General features: G+C 38.8%; 2 protein-coding genes across 6 annotated transcripts; both read left to right on the top strand.

Moving 5' to 3' along the window:
- The first annotated feature begins 855 nt into the window (after nt 1-855).
- On the top strand, nt 856-16,733 carry LOC132132542 (SWI/SNF-related matrix-associated actin-dependent regulator of chromatin subfamily A containing DEAD/H box 1B-like). Of its 5 annotated transcripts, none has more exons than XM_059544955.1 (23): nt 856-1,337; nt 1,743-1,863; nt 3,219-3,429; nt 3,528-3,576; nt 3,710-3,807; nt 4,749-4,847; nt 4,949-5,027; nt 8,486-8,895; nt 8,988-9,184; nt 9,275-9,365; nt 9,449-9,548; nt 9,643-9,702; nt 10,629-10,704; nt 11,066-11,201; nt 11,411-11,542; nt 12,494-12,589; nt 12,774-12,891; nt 12,978-13,093; nt 14,010-14,198; nt 14,512-14,630; nt 15,940-16,122; nt 16,224-16,333; nt 16,412-16,733. In XM_059544955.1, the coding sequence occupies exons 1-23, from the start codon at nt 1,289-1,291 to the stop codon at nt 16,471-16,473; spliced, it is 2,901 nt and encodes a 966-aa protein (XP_059400938.1). In that variant the 5' UTR covers nt 856-1,288; the 3' UTR covers nt 16,474-16,733. The 5 variants fall into 5 exon arrangements, with proteins under 5 accessions (XP_059400938.1, XP_059400937.1, XP_059400936.1 ...); XM_059544954.1 differs by having other exon boundaries at nt 858-1,337; nt 1,746-1,863; nt 8,483-8,895; XM_059544953.1 differs by having other exon boundaries at nt 858-1,337; nt 8,483-8,895.
- Nucleotides 16,734-17,141: 408 nt separating this feature from the next.
- On the top strand, nt 17,142-26,075 carry LOC132132498 (spindle and kinetochore-associated protein 1). The gene is made up of 7 exons (XM_059544893.1): nt 17,142-17,297; nt 17,864-17,953; nt 22,929-23,053; nt 23,330-23,433; nt 23,591-23,731; nt 24,953-25,122; nt 25,340-26,075. Exons 2-7 carry the CDS (start codon nt 17,866-17,868, stop codon nt 25,486-25,488), a joined length of 777 nt encoding a protein of 258 aa, XP_059400876.1. The 5' UTR covers nt 17,142-17,297; nt 17,864-17,865; the 3' UTR covers nt 25,489-26,075.
- Nucleotides 26,076-26,088: the final 13 nt, after the last annotated feature.

Here is a 26,088-nt window from a genome sequence, read left to right as displayed (position 1 = left end):
GCTCCGGTGCATAGGAATGATGTCAGTCAAATAACCGAGAGCACACAGTCGGCCATCTCATTACATCTTGGAGCCAGAGAATGAATGAAAGAACAATGACTGTCTTGATTTATGCGCTGCGATTCGGAAACTAGACACATTTACTTTGACAGGGTGCATTCAAAGACCTGATGGGTTTATACTTTATTTATTTACTTTTTTAGTTTATTAATGTTTACTTGAGTCTAATGTTTTTATGTAAATGTAAAAAAAGATACTTCAATCGTATCTATTTTACTGTATACAGTATATACATTACATCGAAATATTACATTATTATATTATTACATTGTATATTGTGAAATATACATTAACATTTTATTAATATTATTAACAGTAACATTATTAAATAGACTATTATTACAATTAAAAACTTTTCTATTTGAATATATTTTACCATTTTATTCCTGTAACGACCGCTGAATTTTCAGCATCATTGTCTCATTAACAGAAAGTTAAAAAGAACAGCATTTAGTGGAAATTGAATATTTTGTAACATTATGCATGTTTAATGTATTTTTATTTATTAATTTAATGCATGTTTGCTGAATAAAAGCATGCATTTCTATTACAAATCAAGCAAACATATACACGCATTCCCCAGACATTTGAATGGATGCATATCATGGCTTCCGCTTAAATGTTGAAGCAGCACAACTGTTTTCAACATTGATAATAATGTTTCTTGAGCAGCAAACCAGTATATCAGAATGATTTCTGGAGGATCATGTGACACTGAAGAATGATACTGAAAATTCAGCTTTGCAACAAATGAATAATTTACATAATAATAATTAACCTAAAATCGTAATGTATTAAAGTAAATGCTTTGACTACACGTGTGTTCCTTCACGGCCACCGTACAGTAGTTACTAATGTTACAACCGGTTAGCGTGATTACAAGCACCGTCTTCATTCGCTGAATACATTAGGTACAATACAACCGGTGAAATATCCAAAAGACTCGTAACGTGCAGAGAAATGGTCTGAGCTGAGCTGAACACGGTAATCTGATCATTATCGATGACCGAGGCCGAGGCGACGCTGTTTATTGACAAAGCAATCATTTATTAGCTCACCGGTGAGCGAAGTCTTTGTTAGAGAGAAATGCGATTGTTGTCCAAAAATCAGCTCATTACAGTCTACAGATAGTAGATTGGGGGAAGCACGAGTCAGATATATCGACTGAAATGCGTGACATGACGCGTGAAGCTAGACTGAGCTGCTGTTAACGCGTTAAGAGTGAACAATGAGCACAACGAGAGGAGCAGCATCCTTAGATCATGAGGACTCCTCGGGTAGGCTTGAGACAAGACCCTGTTCTTCACATCGATTTAATAATGATTTATTCAATGTTTAAGTGGCTATCCCACAGTGGTTAATACATACAATAGCATTATTAGAGCGTAACAAACCTATGACAAACAGATGCAAATTAAGTATGCAAATATTACTAAAACGTCATTGCTGTTGATCCTATTGAATTTTATTTATATTCTAACAATGTCAATATGAGATTTTAAAAGGTTTGTCCCCTTTGTTTTTTTTTTACAGTAAAATAATTTTTTTAATATAAAAATTTGACTACTAACTAGAATGAGAAACATTGGTAAAGTGCTGCCAATGCAAACAGTGTAAACACCTCTCCAGGGCTTGCGCTGTTTTTGCCTGAAGGCCTTCTGTGCTTTATTGCTTTCTTCCAGCAGAGTCAGACACGATCATTCCAGAGACTCCTGAAACCAAACGTCCATCAGGATCATCTCTCTCCATTGCCCTTTCTGACTCTGATATTGAGATATCAGGCAGTTCCATGATGCCGGTCAGGTCAGGAATCAACTTCAGGATTTGTGCTTTAAAGCGCTCCCAACACTGTAAAAAATGTTTGCAATTTTTACAGAAAAAGACTTGTTAAGTTTAAGATTTGTGGTTTTTGAAAGGAAATTACCGTATAATTTATTGCGAAAAACAGTAAAAGGACATTCCCAGAAGTCCCTGTTACATTTCGCATATACAAATATTTTTGTAAAAAATAATTCTTCTCATTTTTGTTATCAGTACTGTACATTATGGTGTTTTGTGTTACACTTTCTGGTATTTTCAGTTTTATTTCAATTCAATTCTATTTATTTCGGTCCTTACAGACAACTTTTCACAATTTTTTTTATAAATGAACATATTTTCCTGAAAAAGGTGTAGGCAGAAGCCTTGCTTGTTAAGCCTACCCTGTGTACATTATTAACCGATGTGCGTCACTGTTTCACTAGATTTGTTAATACAAGATCAACAAGAGTTACATAATAGCTTTCCAAAAATATACATACTTAATTACAAACATACATAATTACAGAAACGCATATTCCAACTATTACTTCAATATGTTAAATAAAACTTACAGATTTTTATACATTTCCTCAAATTTAAAGAGTTAATTAAATAATTTTAATTCCTTATCACAATTATTCCATAGATTTACTCCTTTGACAGATATAACATTTAGCTAATGTTTTTCCATTATTTTAGTGCCATGTGTTACTCGGATGTTGTTTGCGGTCTACAGTACAACTATTGGCCATATTTTAGCAGCAGGCTTTTTATGATGGACTTACAATGATTAATCGATTGACTTTATATTGAACGACATGCAGGTTATCAGTACATTTTAAGGTAAAATGCATATTTTGTTATATAAACATTATATCACATAAGTTGTAAAATATACAGGCACCAATATGCTGTTCTACCATACACGAAACGGTGTCACTGTATTTTTTACAGTGAATTTCCTGTAACCACAGTATATTTAACAGGTTATTTAACAGGAGACAAGCCTGCATGAAAAACTGCATTGTACAGTTGTTTGGGGATTTTTTTTTGTGCTCTGTACTGACACTCTAGCTGTCTGATCAATAATTTTGTTGACTATTTTCAGTAGTTATTATTGACTAGATCAAACATTTGCAGCCCTAGAAAACCATATAATGCAAAAAAGTCTGCAAGTTCTGTCTGCACCTAATTTGAAGTGCTCACATGCAAAAAAAATAAAATAATGCATGTACTATATATATATATATATATATATATATATATATATACACACACACACACACACACACACACACAGGGAGAGAGAGAGAGACTACCTTATAATTGATAATGAAAACATTGATTTTATCAAATAGTTGCAGCCCTATAAAACTGTACAATGGTATGGTTGATACTTTGATATCAAGGCAAGAAGAGTCTAAGATGAAAAAAATGCCATCGTCTGAGGATGTGATATCACTGTCTGATGAAGAGGAAGTAACTGTGGTGAAGAAGAGGCTCAAGCACAGCAGAACAACAAGATCTACCTCACAAGCTCTACAAACACAACAAAAAGGAACACATATGGTAAAAACAAGCGCTAACTACAAACACTATGACAATTTTTGGGTCCATTCTGGCCATCTTTTGGGCTCATGTCAATAATCATCTCATTGACATTTTAGGTGACCAATAGCACGTGCCCCTCACCCCTGAAGACGTCTGGGATGGCAGGTACAGATAAGCAGAGTCAGTCCATCAGTCTGAACAGCTCTCATGATAAAAGCTCATTTGAGTTTGAGGTGAAATGCATTTGCTGCATTGATTCGTGTGCTGCTGAGTCCTGTTGACATGCTCTCCTTTTCAGCATATGATTCAGTCCACAAGAGGAGACAGCAGCAGAAATTTGGTGCTTCCCAGGAGAGCGACAGCTCCCATCACAGGAGAAAGAGACGGGCTTCTGCGGTGAGCTCAGAGCCAGTCATTGGATTAACATGGGAAGCTCCATCTCTGATCCTCTCAATACTGACAGCAAGGCATTTTATGCTGCTGCAAATTCACCGAGGCTAAATTGAAAGGAGTGTCCCGATCAAGGACACTAACAGTATGTCTTTCTACCTGGGATATGAACTGCCAGGTTGGCAGTTAATCCCTATTCTAGATGATTTATTGGGCTATTCATCATTTGTCATTGGTGAGAGTGTGTGCATCTGCAATATAGCGCTGCAGTGTATTTGTAGGCAAACCCATACGGTGTCATTACTTTGGTTCCCTACACAAAAAAAACAAACAAAGAAATCAGATTTTTTTTCCCCAATGGCTTTTCGGTTATTGCAGAAAATGAGCTCTGTGACCAATAAAGGTTTATGATTCTTACATGTTTTACTCATCATGATAATCTTCACAAATGAACACAAGTGGATTTTGAAGCCTAAATACAATCGGCAGAAGTAAAACGCTGAATGCAGGCTATAAACCAGCTACACTATCATTAACTCTTTCAGTTAACAGAATGAATAGTTTGCAAGAGCATGATTATAAACACAATGAGGCTGTGAAAATAACTAATAAGTAGATGAGTTTTCCTGTTCGATATGATCATATTTAATGTCCTGACAACCTAGCCACTTGTCAGCAACTACCTTTTTCAAGACAAGCAAATGCTTTAAAAAAGTCACAAGGAGGTATTTCTGATGCATTGCATGTCGTAGAATAAAACGTGAAAACATCTTGAGCTTGTGTTAATCACAGACCTTATTTCAGGCATTTAACCAAAAACCCATTGAATTCCGGACGATTTAAACAGAATGCTAAAATGCAAACCGGTTACCAGGTTTCGACCTACAAAAATACATCAGTCCAGCAGCACTGGGACATGGGTCACACGGTGTTTTGTGTCTCATTAGGTGGATGATTCAGAGGAAGAGGGGTCTGAGCCGAGATCTAAAGATCAGGAACGTATGCTGAGAAAACTCCAGAGAAAGTTTCCCCATCTAAACAAGAATGTGAGTCATCACTGAATAAAGCTGGCTGTTGTGGTACAGCATGTGAATCAAATATTTGTTTGAGCTTGAGGAATAATGCTGAAGTGTGTGACTTCCCGCAGGAACTCAGGGATGTGCTTCAGGAACATAGCTGGCTTATTGATGATGCCTTGGAAACACTACGAATGTTCTCTGACCTTGGTGAGATTTGAGGCCAGGTTTATTGTGAACAGCTCTGAAGCACACTAGACTCATGTTTGATTATGTCTACTTTACAGTAGTATGTCAAAAGCAGTATTCCAAGTAGTAATATGCAGTTTTCATGAAGCAATAGCCAATGGGCACTTTACTATCCTATCTATCTATCTATCTATCTATCTATCTATCTATGTTTGGTGTATGAAGTGTTTTTTCCTATATATATATATATATATATATATATATATTGTGACGTGGTGAAGAATCACTCGACAAGTTTTGGCTTTGTGAACAACAAAAGGCCCGGGAGGTGGATTTTATTTACAATAATAATAGGTGCAGGATGGCAAGCCGGTGCGTGGAGGCTGGTGCTCACGGTGCTCTTCAGTGCTCAAGCCAAGTGAAAATGGGTGTCCAAACGTGCTCCAAAGTGGGTGGGGCTGTCAGTCACTCACTCACTGCTTTCTGGAGAGAGTCCAGCGTGCATTCGGCTCGAGACCTGTATCTGTCTTGTCTGCTCAGCATGTGCTGCTTAAGGGCAGTGTTCTGATGATATGCAGCTGTGACCGATCAGCCGGCGGTGAGGACGTGCAGGTGTATGCCGTTGGTTGCCAGGCCGACGCTGATTCCTCCTAGGACACTCGTCACGTCCCCCCCCCCCAGGGGTCTTCCTGGATTTGGGATAGGACTGCTCCTAGTCCTGTGTCGGAGGCATCCGTCTGCAACAGGAAGGCTCAGCTGAAGTCCGGAGTGCGAAGGACAGGTGCGGACGTGAGCGCTGTCTTGACCTGGGCGAAGGCCTCTTTCGCCAATGGTGTCCAGCATACTTTCTCCGGCTGCCCCTTCCTGGTCAGGTCTGTCAGGGGGGCGGCTAAAGAGGAGAAGTTGGGGATAAAACATCAGTAATAACCCGCCAACCCCAAGAAGGCTCGTACCTGGGTCTTTGTCCGGGGCCTTGGGGCGGAGTGGATGGCCTCTACCTTTTTCTCCTGTGGCCGGATGAGACCTCGGCCGACTTGGAAGCCCAGGTACTTGGCCTCAGAGAGGGCTAGGTGGCATTTTCGGGGGTTGGCGGTGAGTCCAGCCCGCCGGAGCTCCGAGAGCACCCTCCGCAGACGATCCAGATGTTTCTCCCATGCCTCGGAGTGGATCACGACGTCATCAAGGTAGGCGGCCGCGTACACCTGGTGGGGCCGCAGGAGGATATCCATCATTCAGTGCAACGTCGCGGGGGCCCCATGTAGGCCGAAGGGAAGGGTCCGGTATTGCCAATGACCACTGGGGGTTAAGAAGGCAGTCTTCGGCTTGGCGGTCTCGGAGAGTGGTACCTGCCAATAGCCCTTGGTGAGGTCCAGGGTACTGATTTACCGGGCCCTTCCTAGGCGGTCCAGCAGTTCGTCGACCCGAGGCATGGGGTACCCGTCGAACTCGGAGACTTCGTTCAGGCGGCGGAAGTCGTTACAAAAGCGGAGGGTGCCATCCGGCTTTGGGACCATCACAATGGGGCTGGACCACGGACTCCGGGATGGCTCTATTACCCCCAACTTCAGCATTTGTTGGACCTCTTCCTCAATAGCCTGCCGACGAGCTTCGGGGACACAGTAGGGCCATTGCCTGACGACGACTCCTGGGGGTGTCCTAATGTCATGCTGTAGCACGTTGGTCTGCCCGGGCTGGGAGGAGAACACATCCTGGAACTGACTGACCAGGTGCTGCAGCTTCGTCTTCTGGGCAGCCGAGAGATGGGGGTTGACATCCACAGGTTCGGTGAGGCTCAGGGCAGCTACTTGGCCATTAGCCGGGACATGAACGGTGTCCCCTGGTCAGTCAGGACCTCCGAGGGGAGGCCGACTCGGCTGGCCAGCAGAAACAGCTCCTGGGCGATGGACTTCGCGGTGGACTTCTGCAGGGGGACTGCTTCTGGGTACCGGGTGGCGTAGTCGACGATGACCAGGATGTGCTCATGCCCCCGGGCATACTTCGGCAACAGCCCCACTATGTCCATTCCAATCCGCTCGAAGGGCACCTCGATGATAGGCAGCAGGATGAGCGGGCTGGGGGGAGGGGTCCTGGGCGACGTGACCTGACAGGTCGGGCAGGCTTGGCAGAACCGCTTTACTTCGGCCTCCAGGCCCGGCCAGTGGAAGCGGTCGCAGATGCGTTGGGTGGTGTTGGCTGCCGCGAGGTGACCTGCCATGCAGGCAAATCCCTCCCAAGCAGTACGGCCACCGGCAGGTCCTTTACCAGGCCAACCTCCACCGGCCAGGCACCTTGGGGTGACGAAATGGTGATTCTTCGGGCCGTTACTTGGCGACTGTCTCCATGTACACAGGTGATCGGGGGTGCACAACTTCAAGGGGTGCACAACCGCGACTAAATGAGGGTGACCGCACTGCCTGAGTCCGCGCAGACGGGTGAGAGGTGAGAGGATCGCTAGGATCTCTCGCTTTACCTCGTTATAGTCTTCGGCGGCCGCAAAGGGAAGGGAGAAGTAAGCCCGTTGGGCTTCTCCGGTGAGGAGGGGTGCCAGCGCACGTGCCCACTCGTCCTCGGGCCATGCAATCTGCTGAGAATTAAGGGCTGGGGCGGTGAACTTGCCGGTGATTCTTCACCGATCTACCCGCATTCTCCACCACTGTGACTTGGTGAAGAATCACTCGACAAGTTTTGGCTTTATGAACAACAAAAGGCCCCGGAGGGTGGATTTTATTTACAATAATAATAGGTGCAGGATGGCAAGCCGGCTCCAAAGTGGGTGGGCTGTCGGTCACTCACTGCTTTCTGGAGAGAAATGAGAGAAAGGGTTAGTCCAGCGTGTATTCGGCTCGAGACCAGTGTCTGTCTTGTCTGCTCAGCATGTGCTGCTTAAGAGCCGTGTTCTGATGAGATGCAGCTGTGACTGATCAGCCGGCGGTGAGGACGTGCAGGTGTATGCCATTGGTTGCCAGGGTGACGCTGATTCCTCCTAGGACGCTCGTCACAATATATATATATGCATATATATGTGTTTGTGTGTGTGTGTGTACACTCACTGGCCACTTTATTAGGGACACCTGTTTAATTGCTTCTTAACACAAACTGCTAATTAACCAATCACATGGCAGCAACTCGATGCATTTAGGCATCTATGTGCTGCCAAACAATTAATCACATGCAAGATAAATGTTTTTGCTTACATCAATTATATATATATATTATATATATATATAATCTGTCTTATTCATTTTCCTGACACCTGCTGTTGTGGAGCTAGATTAAATTAATTTAAAATTAATTTAATTAATTAAAGGCAGCCTTTTCCCATCCAGAAAAAGATTCTTATGTAAATTTTTAAGTCTCAGCAGAAATCTACTACTAGTCCCATTACTGATTTTAATTCAAATTTAGATGAAGCCATGAGAACAAAAATGCAGTGTGTCATAATTGTCTTAATCCTTACATTATTTCTGTACGTTTAGTAGTTGAGTCTGAGGATGATGCCTCTCAAATTTCCACTGCTGCCAAACTCACCAAACGGGTCCCAAACACCCGCCAACTAACTCAGGTTATCCACCTTCCCAGCCCATCCCAACCAAAACCATGCAGACCTCTTGACAGGACCATAACATCTCAGAGGAGTGTAAAGCAGTCTGTAGTGACCAAAAACGTGTACGTGAGCTCAGAGGAGGAGTACAGTGACTCTGAGGCATCTTTGGTGAATGTATTAATGGACTCTGACCAATCACATGAGACTCTATCCAAACTCAAATCTGAGATCCTCAGCTTCTTTCAGACCGCTTCTGTGGATGAGCTCACACTCATCGCAGGATGCTCTTTGAAGAAGGCTCAGAAAATCACAGAGCTGAGACCCTTTAAAACATGGAAAGACCTGGTGAGAGAACTGTGCATTTTGCTTTCTGTTGATAACTGCCAGAATATTCAGGTCATGAACAAAAAGCAACACCTTTTCTCATTCTTTCTCAGGATGATACCATGCACAGAGGAAATGGTCTTTCCACTGAGCTGCTGACAGGATGTAGGGAGGTTCTGAAGGAAAGGGAAGTTGTTAAAGGTCTCATGAGCAGATGTGAGGAGATATCGGTAAAACTGATCAAAGATGTGACCCAAGTGATGAACAAGGGCCCGGGCTCTATGAGCCAACCCCAGATCCTCACTAGCACGTAAGATGTAACTTCATAGATTGAAAAATAGCATTTTCATTATGAAGTGATCATTTATTTTCACATACATCTATCTCTGGGTTTGTCTAGATTCCAGTTGAAACCGTACCAGTTGATTGGACTGAACTGGCTGGCTTTACTACATCAGAACAAACTTAGTGGAATCCTGGCGGATGAGATGGTCTGTTTTTATAATGGTTGTGTCTGAATGTTACATGGCAAGCACTCCCCATTTAATCCCTAGGATGCGTTTTCTTCTTTTAGGGTTTGGGGAAGACCATTCAGACCATCTCGTTTCTGGCCTACCTTTATCAGGAAGGAAACCTTGGGCCTCATCTCATCACTGTTCCTGCTTCTACACTTGGTGAACAAAGCAGTTAGCATCTAAATAACCATCACCATACAAAACCAAAACAGTTTAATGAAAAAAAAATATATATATATATATTTTTTTACAGATAATTGGGTTCGGGAACTGAAACTTTGGTGCCCCGGTTTCAAAGTGTTGGTATATTATGGTAAAACCAAGAATCCTCTTTTTCAATTCTTTTACAGGTGAAGTGTGTGATTTATATTAATTGATTAATTACATTTTAATGCCTCTAGAGGCATCAAACCAAAAATGCATTATATATTTATACACAGTGCTTAACAAATTTATTAGACCACCACCCACAAAAAACTAACAGTATTGGTGATTACCAAACTGTTTTTTAATGTTTCTATAAGGGTTAATCCACCAGTATGTGGAAGCTCTTTAGTCCCATTCGAATGCTAAAATATAATTGTTATCCATGGATTTTCAAATTTACTGTTTTACAAGAAAGGCAGAAAAAATAGAAAAGCACTTTATTTATTTTTATTCAGTTGCCCAATTACAGTTATTTGCTTGCAATTATTCATTGCTGACTTCTGAGAGAAGCTGAATGTGCCAGCTCAAATTTGGGTATAAAAACGTGAATTTATTTTAAACAGTTTTATTGTTATTTGCCTAATAAATGACAATACAATTTTTAATTTAAAGTTTTTGACATATCCTTTATTATGAAAATGTATTATAAATGTATTACATTTAATTGAATTGAATTTAAATTAAATGTAATTTAATAAATAAAAAAATAATAAATTTAAGCACTGTGTGTGTGTGTATGCATATATATATATATATATATATATATAGGTTATTTTTTATGTTTCCCAAACACTCCCAAAGGCATCATCTACCATTGGTCAAAGTAACTGATATTTCTGGCCCAAACTCACATTATTAGTTGAGCCAGTGCTGCTGTGTTTGTCTCATTAGGATGCAGAAAAATAAGCTAATGTTTTGATAGCACTCCACTTTTTGGTGAGAAACCAACCGACAAAAGCCTTCGTTTATATATTAACGTGGGAACGGAAATTTTTGCATGAAATTGTCAGTCTAATGGAGTTATTTTGGTAGGGTCTGCCGAGGATCGCAAGTATATGCGCTATGAGATTCTGGATCAATTAGTGGATTACCACATCATTGTCTCCACGTGAGTATCGAAGTTCAAGCTCTCAAATACACCTATGGTTCTTTCCCTGAACCCTCGAAGTAAGAGCCGAGGTGTCATATCCTTCACAGACCACCTGCATGTAAATCTGAGAAGGCGCCTGGGAAAATATGTATCTTTTGAACTATGCCACACACGGAGCCACAAGCCATGAAGTTAGCATAGAAAAAAGCACCCTTCTTAAAGACATAATAATGATGAAATACTCAGCGTTTGAGTGAACGTGAAAAGGTCCAAGTAAAATGACCCTGTCCCATTTATTATTTATGGTAATGAAACATGGCCATGCCTCATGAACTGCCCCTTAATACCTCAGCTCATTAAGATGGTCTCTTCTGCACAGTTACAACCTTGCTATTGGAAATAGCAGTGACCGCAGCCTGTTCTGCAAGCTCAAGCTGGAGTATGCTGTGTTCGATGAAGGCCACTTGCTGAAGAACATGAACTCTCTGCGCTACCGACATCTCATGGCCATCAACGTAAGCTCACCATGAGCTGCATGTATAGCTGTCATCCATAGCAACGTGTCAGTGGTCATTAAGAATAAATGCCTTGAGCTCTATTACAGCCACATGGTCTGTTTGTGTAAAAGCAGGACTGTGTGCTGCCCAAAGAGGTTAACTGCTGAGGTTTAACTGTTTTTGCCCCTTCATGACCTTAGGTTTCTCCTCTAATTGTGTCCCCCTAGGCTAAATATCGTCTGCTGCTCACTGGAACCCCGCTGCAAAACAACCTACTGGAGCTCATGTCTCTGCTCAACTTCATCATGCCCAATATGTTCTCCAGCAGCACTTCACAGATCTCCAAGATGTTCTCCATGGTAGAACCTACACACGCTTAGATGTCCATCTCTAATAGGGTTGACATTATTAGCAGATAATTATGAGTTTGTAACTGTGACTAAACTGTAACTAAATGGATGGTATTATAGTTCAATACGTGTTTAAACATAAATATAAAAAAACATGAAAACTAAAACTAGCCATTTTAAATTCTGCATGTGCATTTGCTAAATATAAAACTACAATTTAATGGTAAAATGGGCATGCAAAATTAAATATACAATATCTTGACAATTTATATTCAATATCGACCTATACAGATATATTTAAAATCATTAAAATATTGGCTCCTAAATAATATTATGCATCCTGTGCATCATTGCTCACAGTAAACAGCATAAAGCTGTTAGCACACTGTACCATTTCTGCCATAGTTTTGACATCCAGGATTTCGTGGAAGTTTTAAAAGATTACATTGGGGCATTAATTTCAATTTTCTTTCTTTCTTTCTTTCTTTCTTTCTTTCTTTCTAAAACATTAGCTTAAGGGCTTGCTTAAGGACTGTCCAGATCCAATTTGTGTGTCCCGTGGCGTTAATTGGAGAGGCATCAAAACTGGATTTGGACTGACAGTCTGAACAAGACTTAATATCTTAGGAAGCACCCAGAATACCTTAACAACACCCTAACACCACCTAGCCATGCCAGAGAAAGCACCCAGAATGAACCACCTGGCCAGCCTAATTCCTACATCAGAATCAGAATGCTTTTATTATCATTGCACAGCCTAAAGGTCAACCTAATGCTATAGAAAGAACCTAGAACACCTTAGAAACACTCTAACAACCACTGACTAATGCCCAGAGAACCCTGTATATCAACACTATAGCATCCACCCAGAACACCCTAGCATCATGGCAAGCAGTGTCTTCAGCAAATGTCAACTCTATTTCACATACTTCTTATATTTCTTTGGTCGGTTTCCACCAGAAATCTTCAGAGGAGCAGAGCAGCTTCGAGAGGGACAGGATCACCCAGGCCAAGCTCATCATGAAACCCTTCATCCTCAGACGTGTGAAGAGCGAGGTGCATCTGCATGCAGACTCCATAAGCAATGTGCATAATGCATGTGCTCTCAGAAAATCTGTTGAACAACATTTTGAATGCATTATTCAGTCTCACGAGCAGATGAGGCACTTTGCTTGCCGTGCTGACCCTCTGTGGCTCTAGGGCACTCGAGCAGGTCACTGACAGATGATGTGCCCAGCAGGTCCTGAAGCAGCTGCCTGCCAAAGAGGAGCAGGTTGAATTTTGTGCCATGTCTGAGAAGCAGCAGGAACTCTACAGCACTCTTTTTCACAGACTGAAGCGCTCCAGTAATGGGGAAAGTATGTATTTGAAGGAGATGTTTTTTATAAAAAGTATTGGCTTCAGTATATGTGAATCATAGTTTATTAACCATGTCTTTCTACAGAACGTGAGCTGACCAATGTGATGATGCAGTTGAGGAAGATGTCCAACCATCCGCTCCTTCACCGGCAGTATTACACCACAGAAAAACTCAAAGCTATGAGCAAACTCATGCTTAAGGTTTGAGATATTTTTGTATGAAGTGATACACATGAACTTTAGACCTTAGCAGGCCCAGATCGAATTCGGGTTTTGTTTTTTTACGTTTTCTGCTCTTATTTTAAGTAGGCCAACTGAGCTCCAATTGCCAGACTTTTGACTATCAGCATTAAGTCTGATACCATTTCTGGCTTATTCTGTCCAAGAACTGCCATTTATACATGAAGAGACCATCTGAGCGGCGTGAACATTGACCACGGTTTCTTTTAGTTGTTTAGGGGAAGGTCGATCTAAAATAGATTATACCACAAAAATAGACTGCTGTAGAAAATACTCATTTAATACATTTCAGAACAGTGTTGGTCTAAATATTTAGTTTGTTTATTTTTTTATTTATGAATCATTATGGACATTATACAGAAATACACTTTTGAACAATATAACGTTTTATAAATATGTTATTATTATTATTTTATGTATAAATAATAATAATAATACAATTATAGGCTGCTGTTGAAAATACTTGTAATCAATTTCAGAGCAGTGTTGGTTCACAAACAGCTGTACAGAATAATAATAATAATAGTTTCTTAAATATAAAACAACAATAATATATTTATGAAGATATTGTATTTTTATTGTTGTAGTATAATAATGATTTACTCATTGTGTCAAAAATATGAAATCAAACTAAAATTAAAAGTCGGTTTTGCATTTCTGTCATGCACTTAATCTGTATTAGTATGAGGTTCTAGCTGATTTCTTTAAACAGCAGTAGTGGTAGGTCTAGGCTCAGTGTTTCATAAAGAACAGAAGCAGGGAATGAGCACAATTAGGACAGATATTTATTGCGATTGTAGTTTTTAAGTTGCCATCGCTTGTTTTGTTATGTGTGTATCTTATCTGAAGAGTCTGTGTGTGTTACCGTTAATTCCAGGAGCCGAGTCACCGTGACGCAGATCCCGCTCTCATCAGAGAGGACATGGAGGTGCTCTCAGACTTTGAGTTACACCGCCTCTGTCAGCAGTATTCTGCACTGCATGAATACCAGCTCGACACAGACATACTGCTGGACTCGGGGAAGCTCGGCCTCCTCGCACAGCTGCTGAACTCCCTGAAGGAGAAGGTTGGGGAAAACAGATTCCTGTTATGTTCGGCAGACCAAAATACATTTTCAGCAACCCCTTAATGAAAGTTATTTAACAGTACAGAGAAATACACTGTGTTCCAAATTACACCATACTGTATACTGTCACCCAGTGACGTAGTATATACTTGGTTACAGCACACAGTAGACAAAATCATATTACCTTCTTTCTACTGTGGAACACAAAAGCAGATGTTTCACAGAATGTTCACACTGTTCTTTTCCATACAATGACCTCGTCGTCTTCTCATTTCCATCGGTATGGTTAATATCGCTCTTTCTCTCCTCGCAGGGTGATCGCGTGGTGCTGTTTAGTCAGTTCACAATGATGCTTGACATTCTAGAGGTGTTCCTGAGACACCATAAGCACAGATACAACCGACTGGATGGTTCAACCCCCATGAGTGACAGGTAAACACACTTAGATGTCAGATATTGCGGAGTAAAGGAATTGAGACTGAGATGATCTCGATCATCATTTATGTGCTTCTTTCGTTGGCTCAAGTCCAGACTCATGACAGGAGCGAGTGAGAGAGGTAATGTTGGCAGCTGGTTTTGAGGCGGAGATGATGCTTACTGTGCCTCGTCACAGCTGTGGCAAATCACGGATCGTGTCTCCTTCACTGACACACTGCTCTCCATCCGTGTCCTTGAAGACTTTGTCTTAGTTTCACAGAAACATGCTATCGGCTTTATGTTCTGGCCAAGAACCACCAGTTTAGATGAGAAGAGACCATCTGTTTCGTCCTGTGAAAATGATTGCTCTGGTTTTGTGTTCTGTGCTGTTTTTGGCCAACCTAATGCAATTATATATTTAAAAAAAATCTATTTAGAAATCTATAAATGTACATTATCACAAATTTTTACATCTTTGTTCTTTATTATAAGATTTTTATTTTTTATAGATTTTTTTTGTGTGTGTATTTCTGACAAAAGCCACACATGCTCATTGAGACTGAATGTATTTGATCAAAAATGCAGTTAATTCAGTAATATTGTGAAATATTCCTAGAATTTAAAATATATCGCTGCTGTTGTTATTAATAATAATAGTTATATCTGATAAAATATATATTAAAATGTAATTTATTCCTGTGATGCAAAGCTGAATTTTCAGCATCATTACTCCAGTCTTCAGTATCACATGATCCTTCAGAAATCATCTGAATATGCTGATTTACTGCTCAAGAAACATTTTTTTTTTATCAATGTTATTAACAGTTGTGCTGTTTCATATTTTTGTAGAAACCATAATATTTTTTCCCCCAGGATTTTTGGATGAATAGAAAGTTCAGCATTTATTTGAAATAGAAATGTTTTGTAACAGTTATACATCTTCACTGTCACTTTTAATCAATTTAGTGCACCCATGCTTGCTTAAGTATTAACTTAATTATTTCAACAACATGTCAATAATATAGTGTACATGTGCTCATCAGAATATAATATTTTACTTAGTCTAAGTTTGTAAATGATGATCTAATAATCAAAATAGATGTAAACAATTGAATACCTAATAATAATAATTAACTATGACTATTGTGATTAATGAAGTGGAACTGTAACTAAAATGTAAATTAACTAGACACACTTAACATGATCCACAGGGACTTTTGCTACTGTTAGCGTACCATAAATCACTTCAGATGGAAAAAAGTGACTTCTTAATGCCAATTAAGTAAATGGACAGTAAGTGTAAATCTCATTGGGCTTTGGACAGAATCGGGCTGATTGACCAGTTCAACACAGACCAGGATATATTTGTGTTCCTGCTGTCCACCAGAGCTGGAGGACTGGGCATTAACCTGACTTCAGCCAATGTGGTCGTCATTCATGATATCGACTGCAACCCTTACAATGACAAACAGGCGGAGGGACGCTGCCACCGGGTGGGACAAACCAGGTAAGAGACACTGGACATGTGTGTCTCACAATAGTCATTCCTTTTATTTCACTAGCGTCTATCCTAATGGTTTTATATCTGACTGCATTGTCCCATTTAAGGACAGTGAAGGTGATCAAGCTGATAAGTAAGGACTCCATAGAGGACGCCATGCTCCGCATTGGAGAAAGAAAACTCAAACTAGAGCAGGACATGACCGCAACTCAGGAGGGTGAGAACACTTTAATAAAGCTCACGGGGATTGTGCCTGTTTTTTGTAAATGAATACAGATATGCTTGGTTCTTCCAGGTGAAGAGGACACATTACCGGATGATGTGACATCGCTGCTCAGAGCTTCTCTAGGACTCTGAAAGCTGGCTCAGGCACAAAGTGTACTGTGATATTGTGACAGTTGACTGAATCTACAAGGGAAAAAAGTATTGTAGCACATTTAAGTTTGATTTTTCAATACGGCTTTGAAGAACATGAGGTTCAGAGGAGCAGATATGTTTACATTTCTACTGTTCTTGGAAAAAATACTGTAATGCTGTGGTGTTTGTGTGATTGTTTTTGTATTCGTGGAGGTTTAAAACCTCAGTTGTTTGATTAAAAAAGTGAACGTTAAAGGAAATTTGGATTATTTGCTCATTTCCAAAATTTTGTGGTTTTGATCTGTGTCTCAGCTTAGAATCTCAGATAATGCAACAGTTTCCAGCAAGTGAAATAAATGGGCCCCATTATGGCTCAATTATATAAAATCTCGATAAAAATTATTTAAAAATAGGCTATATGTGACATAGTTGACTTTGTTTATGATTCGTAAAAGCGCAATTACTTAAAATAAAAAAGTTAAGTTAATTACTGACCGTAAACAAACCAGCGCATGTGTGACTTGATTGTATAGTAGGCGAAATATGATACATACTAAAAAATTCAATTTCACAAATACATATTAAAATAAAAATAGAACCAGCTTTAAAAATAATAATAATAAATTCAGATAATATTTGGAATTGTCGAAACAGAAAGTAAGCACTTAATACATGAGAAATGCAGAAGAGGCTCTCTGTGACGAAAGTGCGAGGACGAATCACGAGGTGCGTTCGCGCTGTGTGTGTTTGAACATTGGCGCGATCTGACTTCACGTCCTCTGTGAAATACTCGAATCCAACCAATAAATAAGTCCAAGAGACAGGTAAGTATCATTACTTACAATTGTATGCTCTTTCTTAATTTATAATGCAGCCGATTTATTCACAACAGTGTCGTTAGTTTGAGAAAAATACCAAATGTGTTTTAAAACGCGGCTATCGACAGTCGATATCCAGTAATGAGGAGTTTACGGACCGTGTTTTATTCCTATAACCGATCATTTAGACAGTAGGATACCTGTTTAACGGTGTTTTCCGTGTGTAGTGTCAGCCAGTACGTTAGCTTTGTTGTTGTTGACGCGGTATGTAATGTTTCACGACATATCTGGGCTCATAAAGACTAACCTGAAAGAAAACCGCAGGATAAAGAGCTAAGAAAACCTCCGCTGAAAAGCTTTCAAATATATGGACACCTCGTGAATATGATTTGAGTTGTGTCAGACACTCAGATTCGCCTTCTGTAGGCTACTTGTGTTCTGTGAGGTTGCTAGGGCGTTGCTAAGGATATCTGGCCTGTTCCTAGGGTGTTGCTAGGTAGAGGCGCTTAGTAGGGCCTGTATTTGTCTTTGAATATGTGTTGACCCCTAATATTTTTATCTCCTTTTTAAAGAAATGAATCACTGTGAGCTTGAAGAAGTGACCAACCACATCGACAAAAAGATTTCCATGATTAAACGACTCCTGGAGCTCCGAGCTGTTGGTATGGTGCATTCACCACACTGGTTAACCCACCTAGTTAACCCAAAATAATTAACTAGGAAATAAAGTAAATAAAGCAGGAAATTCAATTTAATTCAATTTAAGTTTATTTGTATAGCACTTTTTACAATACAAATAATTGCAAAGCAAATTTACAGAAAATTACGTTTCTACAATATTTAGTAGTAGCTTATCAGTGGTGACTGTCAGTTTATGTGCATATGACAGGAACATTATTAACAGCAATTATTATATGATGCAATCACACGTAGCAATATTTTTTGGTTCTGTATGTTGTTTTACAGTTAGCATCATCTGGGGTCCTCTGAGGATCAGCATCATCTCTTCTCAGGTGTTCTGGATCCAGACTGGAGCTTGTGTAAATCCTAGTTAGCAAAACAGAGAAACAAATAGAGACATAATTAGCGTAGCTGCTGTTCCAACAAAGTAAAATTAATTAGTTTAACCCAAGATAAAGAATAAGAATGCGCATTTGATCAGATGCAACTGCAGTCACAATTTAAGAGATGCATTATTCGAATGCTTGGTGAAAGAGATGTATTTTTAATCTAGATTTAAACAGAGAGAGTGTTTCTGAACCTCGATCATTTTCAGGAAGGCTATTCCAGAGTTTGGGAGCCAAATGTGAAAACCTCCTTTAGTGGACTTTGCTATCCTAGGAACTACCAAAAGTCCAGCGTTTTGTGACCTTAGGGAGCGTGATGGATTGTAACGTGGTAGAAGACTAGTTAGGTACGCAGGAGCTAAACCATTTAGGGCCTTATAGGTAAGTAATGATAAGTAAATGGACCTGGTATGGACTCTAGCTGCTGCATTTTGGACTACCTGTAGCTTGTTTATTGAAGATGCAGGACAACCTTCTAGAAGTGCATTACAATAGTCCAGTCTAGAGGTCATGAATGCATGAACTAGTTTTTCCACATCAGAAACAGGTGACATGTTTCGTAGCTTGGCAATGTTTCTAAGATGGAAGAATGCAGTTTTTGTAACATGGGAAATATGGTTTTCAAAAGACAAGTTGCTGTCTAATATAACACCCAGATTTTTGACTGTAGAGGAAGTAACAGTACATCCGTCTAGTTGCAAACTGTAGTCTACTAGATTCTGTGTACTGTTTTTTGGTCCAATAATTAATCTCTGTTTTATCCGAATTTAATTGGAGAAAATTATTGGTCATCCAATCTTTAACATTTTTAACACACTCTGTTAGCTTAGATAAATTAGAAGTTTCATCTGGTCTCGTTGAGATATATAGCTGAGTATCATCAGCATAACAGTGGAAACTAATCCCGTATTTTCTAATAATATTACCAAGGGGCAACATGTATATTGAAAATAGCAGAGGACCTAGGATGGATCCTTATGGCACTCCATATTTTACTAGTGATAAATGAGATGACTCCCCATTTAAATAAACAAAATGGTAGCGTTCGGACAGGTAGGATCTAAACCATCTTAGAGCCTGCCCTTGAAGTTTAAATCAAAATGAAGTTTATCATTAAATTTACAGTATGCCTGTTCATACCAAGGACGGTAACTAAAACAATAACTATATAAATCTATTTGATAAAATTGGTCTAATTTTTACTGGATAGCAGATTCCACACCACAGCAGTAATGATAACAGCACAGAGGAAGAACGATTCTGTTGAAATCGCTTTAAAAAAGTGTTATTTTTTTCCCTTGCTGATGAATGATAAATACATTGACAGCTAGAATCCATCCTGACTTTTTCTGACAACAGAAACGCGTGCTTATAATATAAACAAAGCACTACTCTGCGGAAGTGTTGATGCTAATATAGTTAAATTGTTATTGTTCTTGGCGTGAACAGGCCTTAACCTTTAATCATCCTTTGGGGTCAAAATGACCCCAATGGATTTTTCCTTCATTTTTTAAAAGTGTTACCTTCATCGCAGGGGCATGAAACTCGGTGACATTTCCTAAATCATCTATCTAAACATGCACAAAAAAACTGGGCTTGATTTGGTTGTTCTAAAGGTGTGTAAAAAAAAATTTACCTTTTAAGGTCTTTGGGGTCAAAATGACCCCACATTGAAAATGAATGGGAAAATGCAAAAAATGACTTTTTAAAATTTTGTTTGTCAAAAAAATAAAACTAAATCCATTATAAATCTGAAAATTTCTACAAATAAACCAAGATCTGGTCCTAGAGCATAAATAAAAAGTAGAACGAACTTTGTATCTCATACACACACACACACACACACACACAAACACACACATGTATGTGACTGCAACAGAGAGCATTTTTACAGAAATTGGCAAATAAAATTAACTAAACTGGCATAAATCTAAAATTTTTTACATTTAATTCAAGGTCTGGTCCTAGAGCATAAACCCAAAGTGGAACAAACTTTCTATCTCATACACACACACACACACACACACACACACACACAAACATACGTATGCCACTGCAACAGAGAGCATTTTTATAGAAATTGGCAAATAAAATTAACTAAACTGGCATAAATCTAAAAATTTTTACATTTAATCCAAGGTCTGGTCCTAGAGAATAAACCCAAAGTGGAACAAACTTTCTATCTCATACACACACACGCACACACACACACACACACAAACATACGTATGCCACTGCAACAGAGAGCATTTTTATAGAAATTGGCAAATAAAATTAACTAAACTGGCATAAATCTAAAAATTTTTACATTTAATTCAAGGTCTGGTCCTAGAGCATAAACCCAAAGTGGAACAAACTTTCTATCTCATACACACACACACACACACACACATACACACACACACAAACATACGTATGCCACTGCAACAGAGAGCATTTTTATAGAAATTGGCAAATAAAATTAACTAAACTGGCATAAATCTAAAAATTTTTACATTTAATTCAAGGTCTGGTCCTAGAGCATAAACCCAAAGTGGAACAAACTTTCTATCTCATACACACACACACACACACACACACACACAAACATACGTATGCCACTGCAACAGAGAGCATTTTTATAGAAATTGGCAAATAAAATTAACTAAACTGGCATAAATCTAAAAATTTTTACATTTAATTCAAGGTCTGGTCCTAGAGCATAAACCCAAAGTGGAACAAACTTTCTATCTCATACACACACACACACACACACACATACACACACACACAAACATACGTATGCCACTGCAACAGAGAGCATTTTTATAGAAATTGGCAAATAAAATTAACTAAACTGGCATAAATCTAAAAAAATTTACATTTAATTCAAGGTCTGGTCCTAGAGCATAAACCCAAAGTGGAACAAACTTTCTATCTCATACACACACACACACACACACACACACACACAAACATACGTATGCCACTGCAACAGAGAGCATTTTTATAGAAATTGGCAAATAAAATTAACTAAACTGGCATAAATCTAAAAATTTTTACATTTAATTCAAGGTCTGGTCCTAGAGCATAAACCCAAAGTGGAACAAACTTTCTATCTCATACACACACACACACACACACACATACACACACACACAAACATACGTATGCCACTGCAACAGAGAGCATTTTTATAGAAATTGGCAAATAAAATCAACTAAACTGGCACAAATCTGAAAAATGTCACATATGCAACATGGAACAAGCTTGTAATATATATTCTATAATATTCTGCTTGTTCTTTCACATGTTTATTAGCCATGTGATTTATAAAAAAAGTTGTTCTGTGTACCCTTCACTCCTGTTCATTACAGTTTATTGGTGCTGTTGTTTTGTATTATATTGGTTTATTTACTTTTAAAATTCATCTTGTTCTAAAATCTCTTGTTCTAAAAAAATAAATAGTTGTTGATAAATAATTTTCTGAAATAAATAGTGTGTGATTATCACGTCATAGTGGTGACTTGTAATGTTTTTTTCAAATGTATGTATAATAATTTGCAAAAGCAGATAATTCAAAATATATTAGAAAACAACAACAAATTCTAACTCTGACAAAACTACAGATTTTTTTATGTATTTCAAAATGTTTAAATAAATATTCACAAAATATATATCATAAAGTTGTGAGGAGAAGTTGAAGCATCAAGAAAAATGAAGTGAAAATGAATGAGTCTCTATAGCACTCTAGTGGATACATGTGGCCATTGCACTTTAATTCCTAACCCATAAGAAATAAAGTTTTTTGACTAACCTTTAGATGGCAGTATTCTATCCCTAACACATAGAGCAATGTCCAGAAACTATTTAGATTTAATTAAGATCATCATTTAAGTGATTTTTTCTTTAAAAAATCATTTTTCATGAGCCAATTTATGGCCTAGTTATGTAATTGTGCAGTAAATAGGTAAAAAACTTCAAAATTTCCACAAAAACACAGCATAAATGTATAGTTGAGAAGTAAATAAAAAAAATGATATATAGTTTTCCATATAAAAAATGTATATTTCCTTATGCAATCGCTTTTTAAAAGTTTGGGGTAAAAATGACCCCAAAGACTTTAAGTGTTGTCCTTTTTTAGGAGTGATTAAAGGTTAATTGAACTCACTATGGTGATAAATTAAACCAATCACAGTAATGTTTTTCGGCAATGAGCCGTTTCTTGATATACAAACAATTTTTACATGTAATTCTAGTTTATTTTTTTTGGTTGTGGTTACATGCATCCAAATAGTTGATGTTTACCAGGAAAGACACAGCATAGGAGAAGGTCTAAATAAGCATCACTATTTGACGCTGCAAAAAGCTAAATTTAAAAATAAAATATTTTATGTAAAGCACTTTGAATTACCATTGTGTACGAAATGTGCTATATAAATAAACTTGCCTTGCCTAAATATTTTTGGTTGTCAAATTTTTGGTGAATCACTATCTGTTTCACAAATTGACTTGTATTTAATAGTTTTAAATTGTGTTCTTTGGTGGTATGATTTATTAAGGTATGCCTCGTGTTTTTTTTTTCCTTTAGCAAAAGATCCAGACAAACGGGGGACTCTTCTCAAAATCGAGCAAGAAGTCTCTGCTATCAATGAGCTTCTGGATCGCTTTGAGAGATATGTGGGCGAGCAGAGAGGCTTGCTGAAGCATTTGAAGGTGTTATGTTTCATTCATATTTATTTCATGTATAATAACTGTAATTGTAACATTGAGTAAGCTTTTCGGAAATGCTAAATCAATTGAATCAATTGCTTCACAAAATAATCCACTCTTTAAAGTTTGATATTATGCTCTGTGAGCCAGTGGTTTTGAAGCTACATGAAGCAGTGTTTCAAAAGCCCCCTTCACTAGGAACACTTTAACAGATATGATCCAAAGCTATATGTTTACTTTGGTTCTCTTATGTAAATCTTTTATTGATCTTGTCTACAGGATCTAGAAGGTTTTTTCCAGGAGGACGAACAGGATGCCCTTCACCTCAAGAGCAACATCCCTCCACACATGCCCAAAAGAGGCCAGCAAGCATCTCTGCAAGGGTATTTCCTGTTTTTGTGTTTCTTTCCTAACTATACCACAGCGGGATGGTGGCTTATTCAGTTTACCTCATCATTAAGAAGCACAAAAAGCATGAACCACCTCAGCTGGCATCTGTTTGACTGAAACTGATGAGTTTGGCTTTTGTGTTGTCTTCAGAGGAGGACAGGTGGCAGTTCAGAGCAGGCAGACAGATGCACCACCCGCCCCTCAGGAACAGGGTCCACCCAGGAAACCTCAGCGCAACCAGATCAAAGAGATGGAGTTCATTACCATCCCAGAGTTTGACAGCATACCACCGTGAGTCCTTCCACAACTGTCTGAACAGAGTCTGTGAGCAAAAATAGTAAAGAACAGTAAACAGCAGCTCTTTTCCAAAACCCAGTGAGCTGCCTACATAGACAGCATCGTAGGTGCAATGCTGTTGTGAAGGCTGCTTCAAAAGCTAGGCTACCATCTGAGATACCGTTTTTTGGCAATCCCAGAAAACACTGACATGATTTTTGTGCTGTGACAAAAAAATATGGAAAAACTATTTATAAATAGGCTGGTTTACCTAATATTTATGTGGTGTACATTTTTGATTATAGCATGCTGTTAGCTTTGATTTTTTTTTTTTTTGACTTTATAGAGTACAACAGTGCCAAGTATTTTACTCGTTCCTTTTTCCCCGGTAGGGTTTTTAAATAAAGTCCCAGAGTTTAAGCCATGAACCAAACCGACCAACAAAAAGGTGAATTGCAACTTTACAAACTTTTATTTGAAGCAAAAAAAAAAAAGTTTCAGGCAAAGAAAAAGGGTACAAGACTGTGTACTTAACGGCTTTAGTGATGGAAAGAACTACAATCCCCTGAAGCATTGCAAATCGCAGTCAAATTGAAAATTATAGCGGAATATAAAACTATTAATTTAAAGTTGTAGATTATAACTATAGAACCAATATGTTGTTTTCTGATTGGTGGAGATTTCTTTGCAGAATCATGGGTAATGTAGTTGTCACTGTTTAATGCAATTGTCTAAAACACATGTTGAAAATATTGTGGGCTGGTTTCTTTAACTAAAGAATAAACCATCGATTAACAACCTCATAGCTCACAGTAGGTCTGTCTTTAACAATTCATTTAACAAGTTATTGTTAAGAATCAATTCCCCTATGGAGAAACTAAATGGGATTTTTACTTCCGGAGCTCAACTGTTGTACTTTACTGAAATCAGTGGTCAGGAACAAAGTGCTATTTGAGTGCTGAGTTGCTACAGTACCTAGATTATCTCAAAATGGTTACGTATGACAATTCATTGTGGTTAGGAAAGTAGTTATCCATGTAGGTATTCGAAAGCAAGAGAGCTCACTAGGTTTTGGAACATGAATGCCATGATTAACCAATCAGAACCAGGTATCCCAGAGAACGAGGTAATGAGGTTCTGTTTTAATTCAGCATCTTTCAGATGTTTGATCAAATTCACATGCAGTTTATTGACTTTATCCTTTTATTTTAAAAGCCTTCTCTTGTGCCGTCACAGGTACATGAAAGGCCGTGTGACGTACGATCAGCTGAACGCAGCGGTGCAAAGCATAAACACAGCTGTGTCGTCAAAATATAAGATCCTCCATCAGCCAGTCAAAACCCTGAACAATGTGTCCCGCATGCTCCACCAGCGCTTTAAAGACCAAGAAACAAAGGACACCAAGGGTATCACCGTTTTATCTGTCTGTCTCGTCCAGAGCTGCTGGTCAAAGGCTTATTTGACCTCATTTAGCACTGCAGTCCATCATGTATTAACAGTCTTGTCATATCTATTAACTGGTATAAGTGCTCCGATAACTAAGGTCATTTATCCTGGTCTGGTATTTAATAAGCTCTTACGGGCTGAAAGAGGTCATCCATCAACTCCTTTTGTTTCCTGCAGGTCAGTTTTTCATCGTGGAGCAAGATATCAGAGAGTTTGCCCAGCTGAAAGTGGACAAACGGTTTGTGGGCATGTTGAACATGCTGCGGCACTGCCAACGTCTGAAGGAAGTCCGAGGCGGCGGTCTCACACGCTTCATCCTGCTCTAAGACTCATAGACGCCCACTTCTCCATCACATTGCTGAAAGATACTAAAAGATATTTTTGTTTGAGAGCCGTTTGCCGGGGAATGATCTTCAGTGTCGATTTGATTAAAAATAGAAATGATGTCTAATCATCTTGATTTGCATCTGCTCAATCTGAGGCCTAAAACCTGGCAGAGGACTGGATTTATGGCTAAACATAAATTACAGTCAAACATCAAATGCTGAAAGCTTTGTGTGATTGAAAGATGTTGCTAATAAATTATATAATGATTTCAGAACTGACATTTTGTGTCAACTTTGTGTAATTTATTCTAGAACAAAAACTCAATATTTTTCTTCAATTAATGTCAGCAAAAGATTTAATTTGCTCATAAATCCAGAAGTGTTGTTCTAAGAACCCATTAGAAATTCCCACGGGCATCCCATGGTGGATTATCATTCCGGGTCGGACTACACATTGACATTGTGAATTAACAGTTGGGTCGCTTTATCTGATGATGTAATTATAATTTGATTGCTGTATTGTTTATATTGGTGAGAAAGTGGTAAAGTATTGGAGCTTAAATAAAATTGCAGTTTTTGTAACCTCATCTCAGATGTCAG

The sequence above is a fragment of the Carassius carassius genome, chromosome 49, assembly GCF_963082965.1.
Source record: "Carassius carassius chromosome 49, fCarCar2.1, whole genome shotgun sequence".
NCBI classification, from domain to species: domain Eukaryota; kingdom Metazoa; phylum Chordata; class Actinopteri; order Cypriniformes; family Cyprinidae; genus Carassius; species Carassius carassius.
The sequence above is the reverse complement of the archived record's forward strand: the minus strand, read 5'-3'. Positions and strand labels throughout refer to the sequence as shown.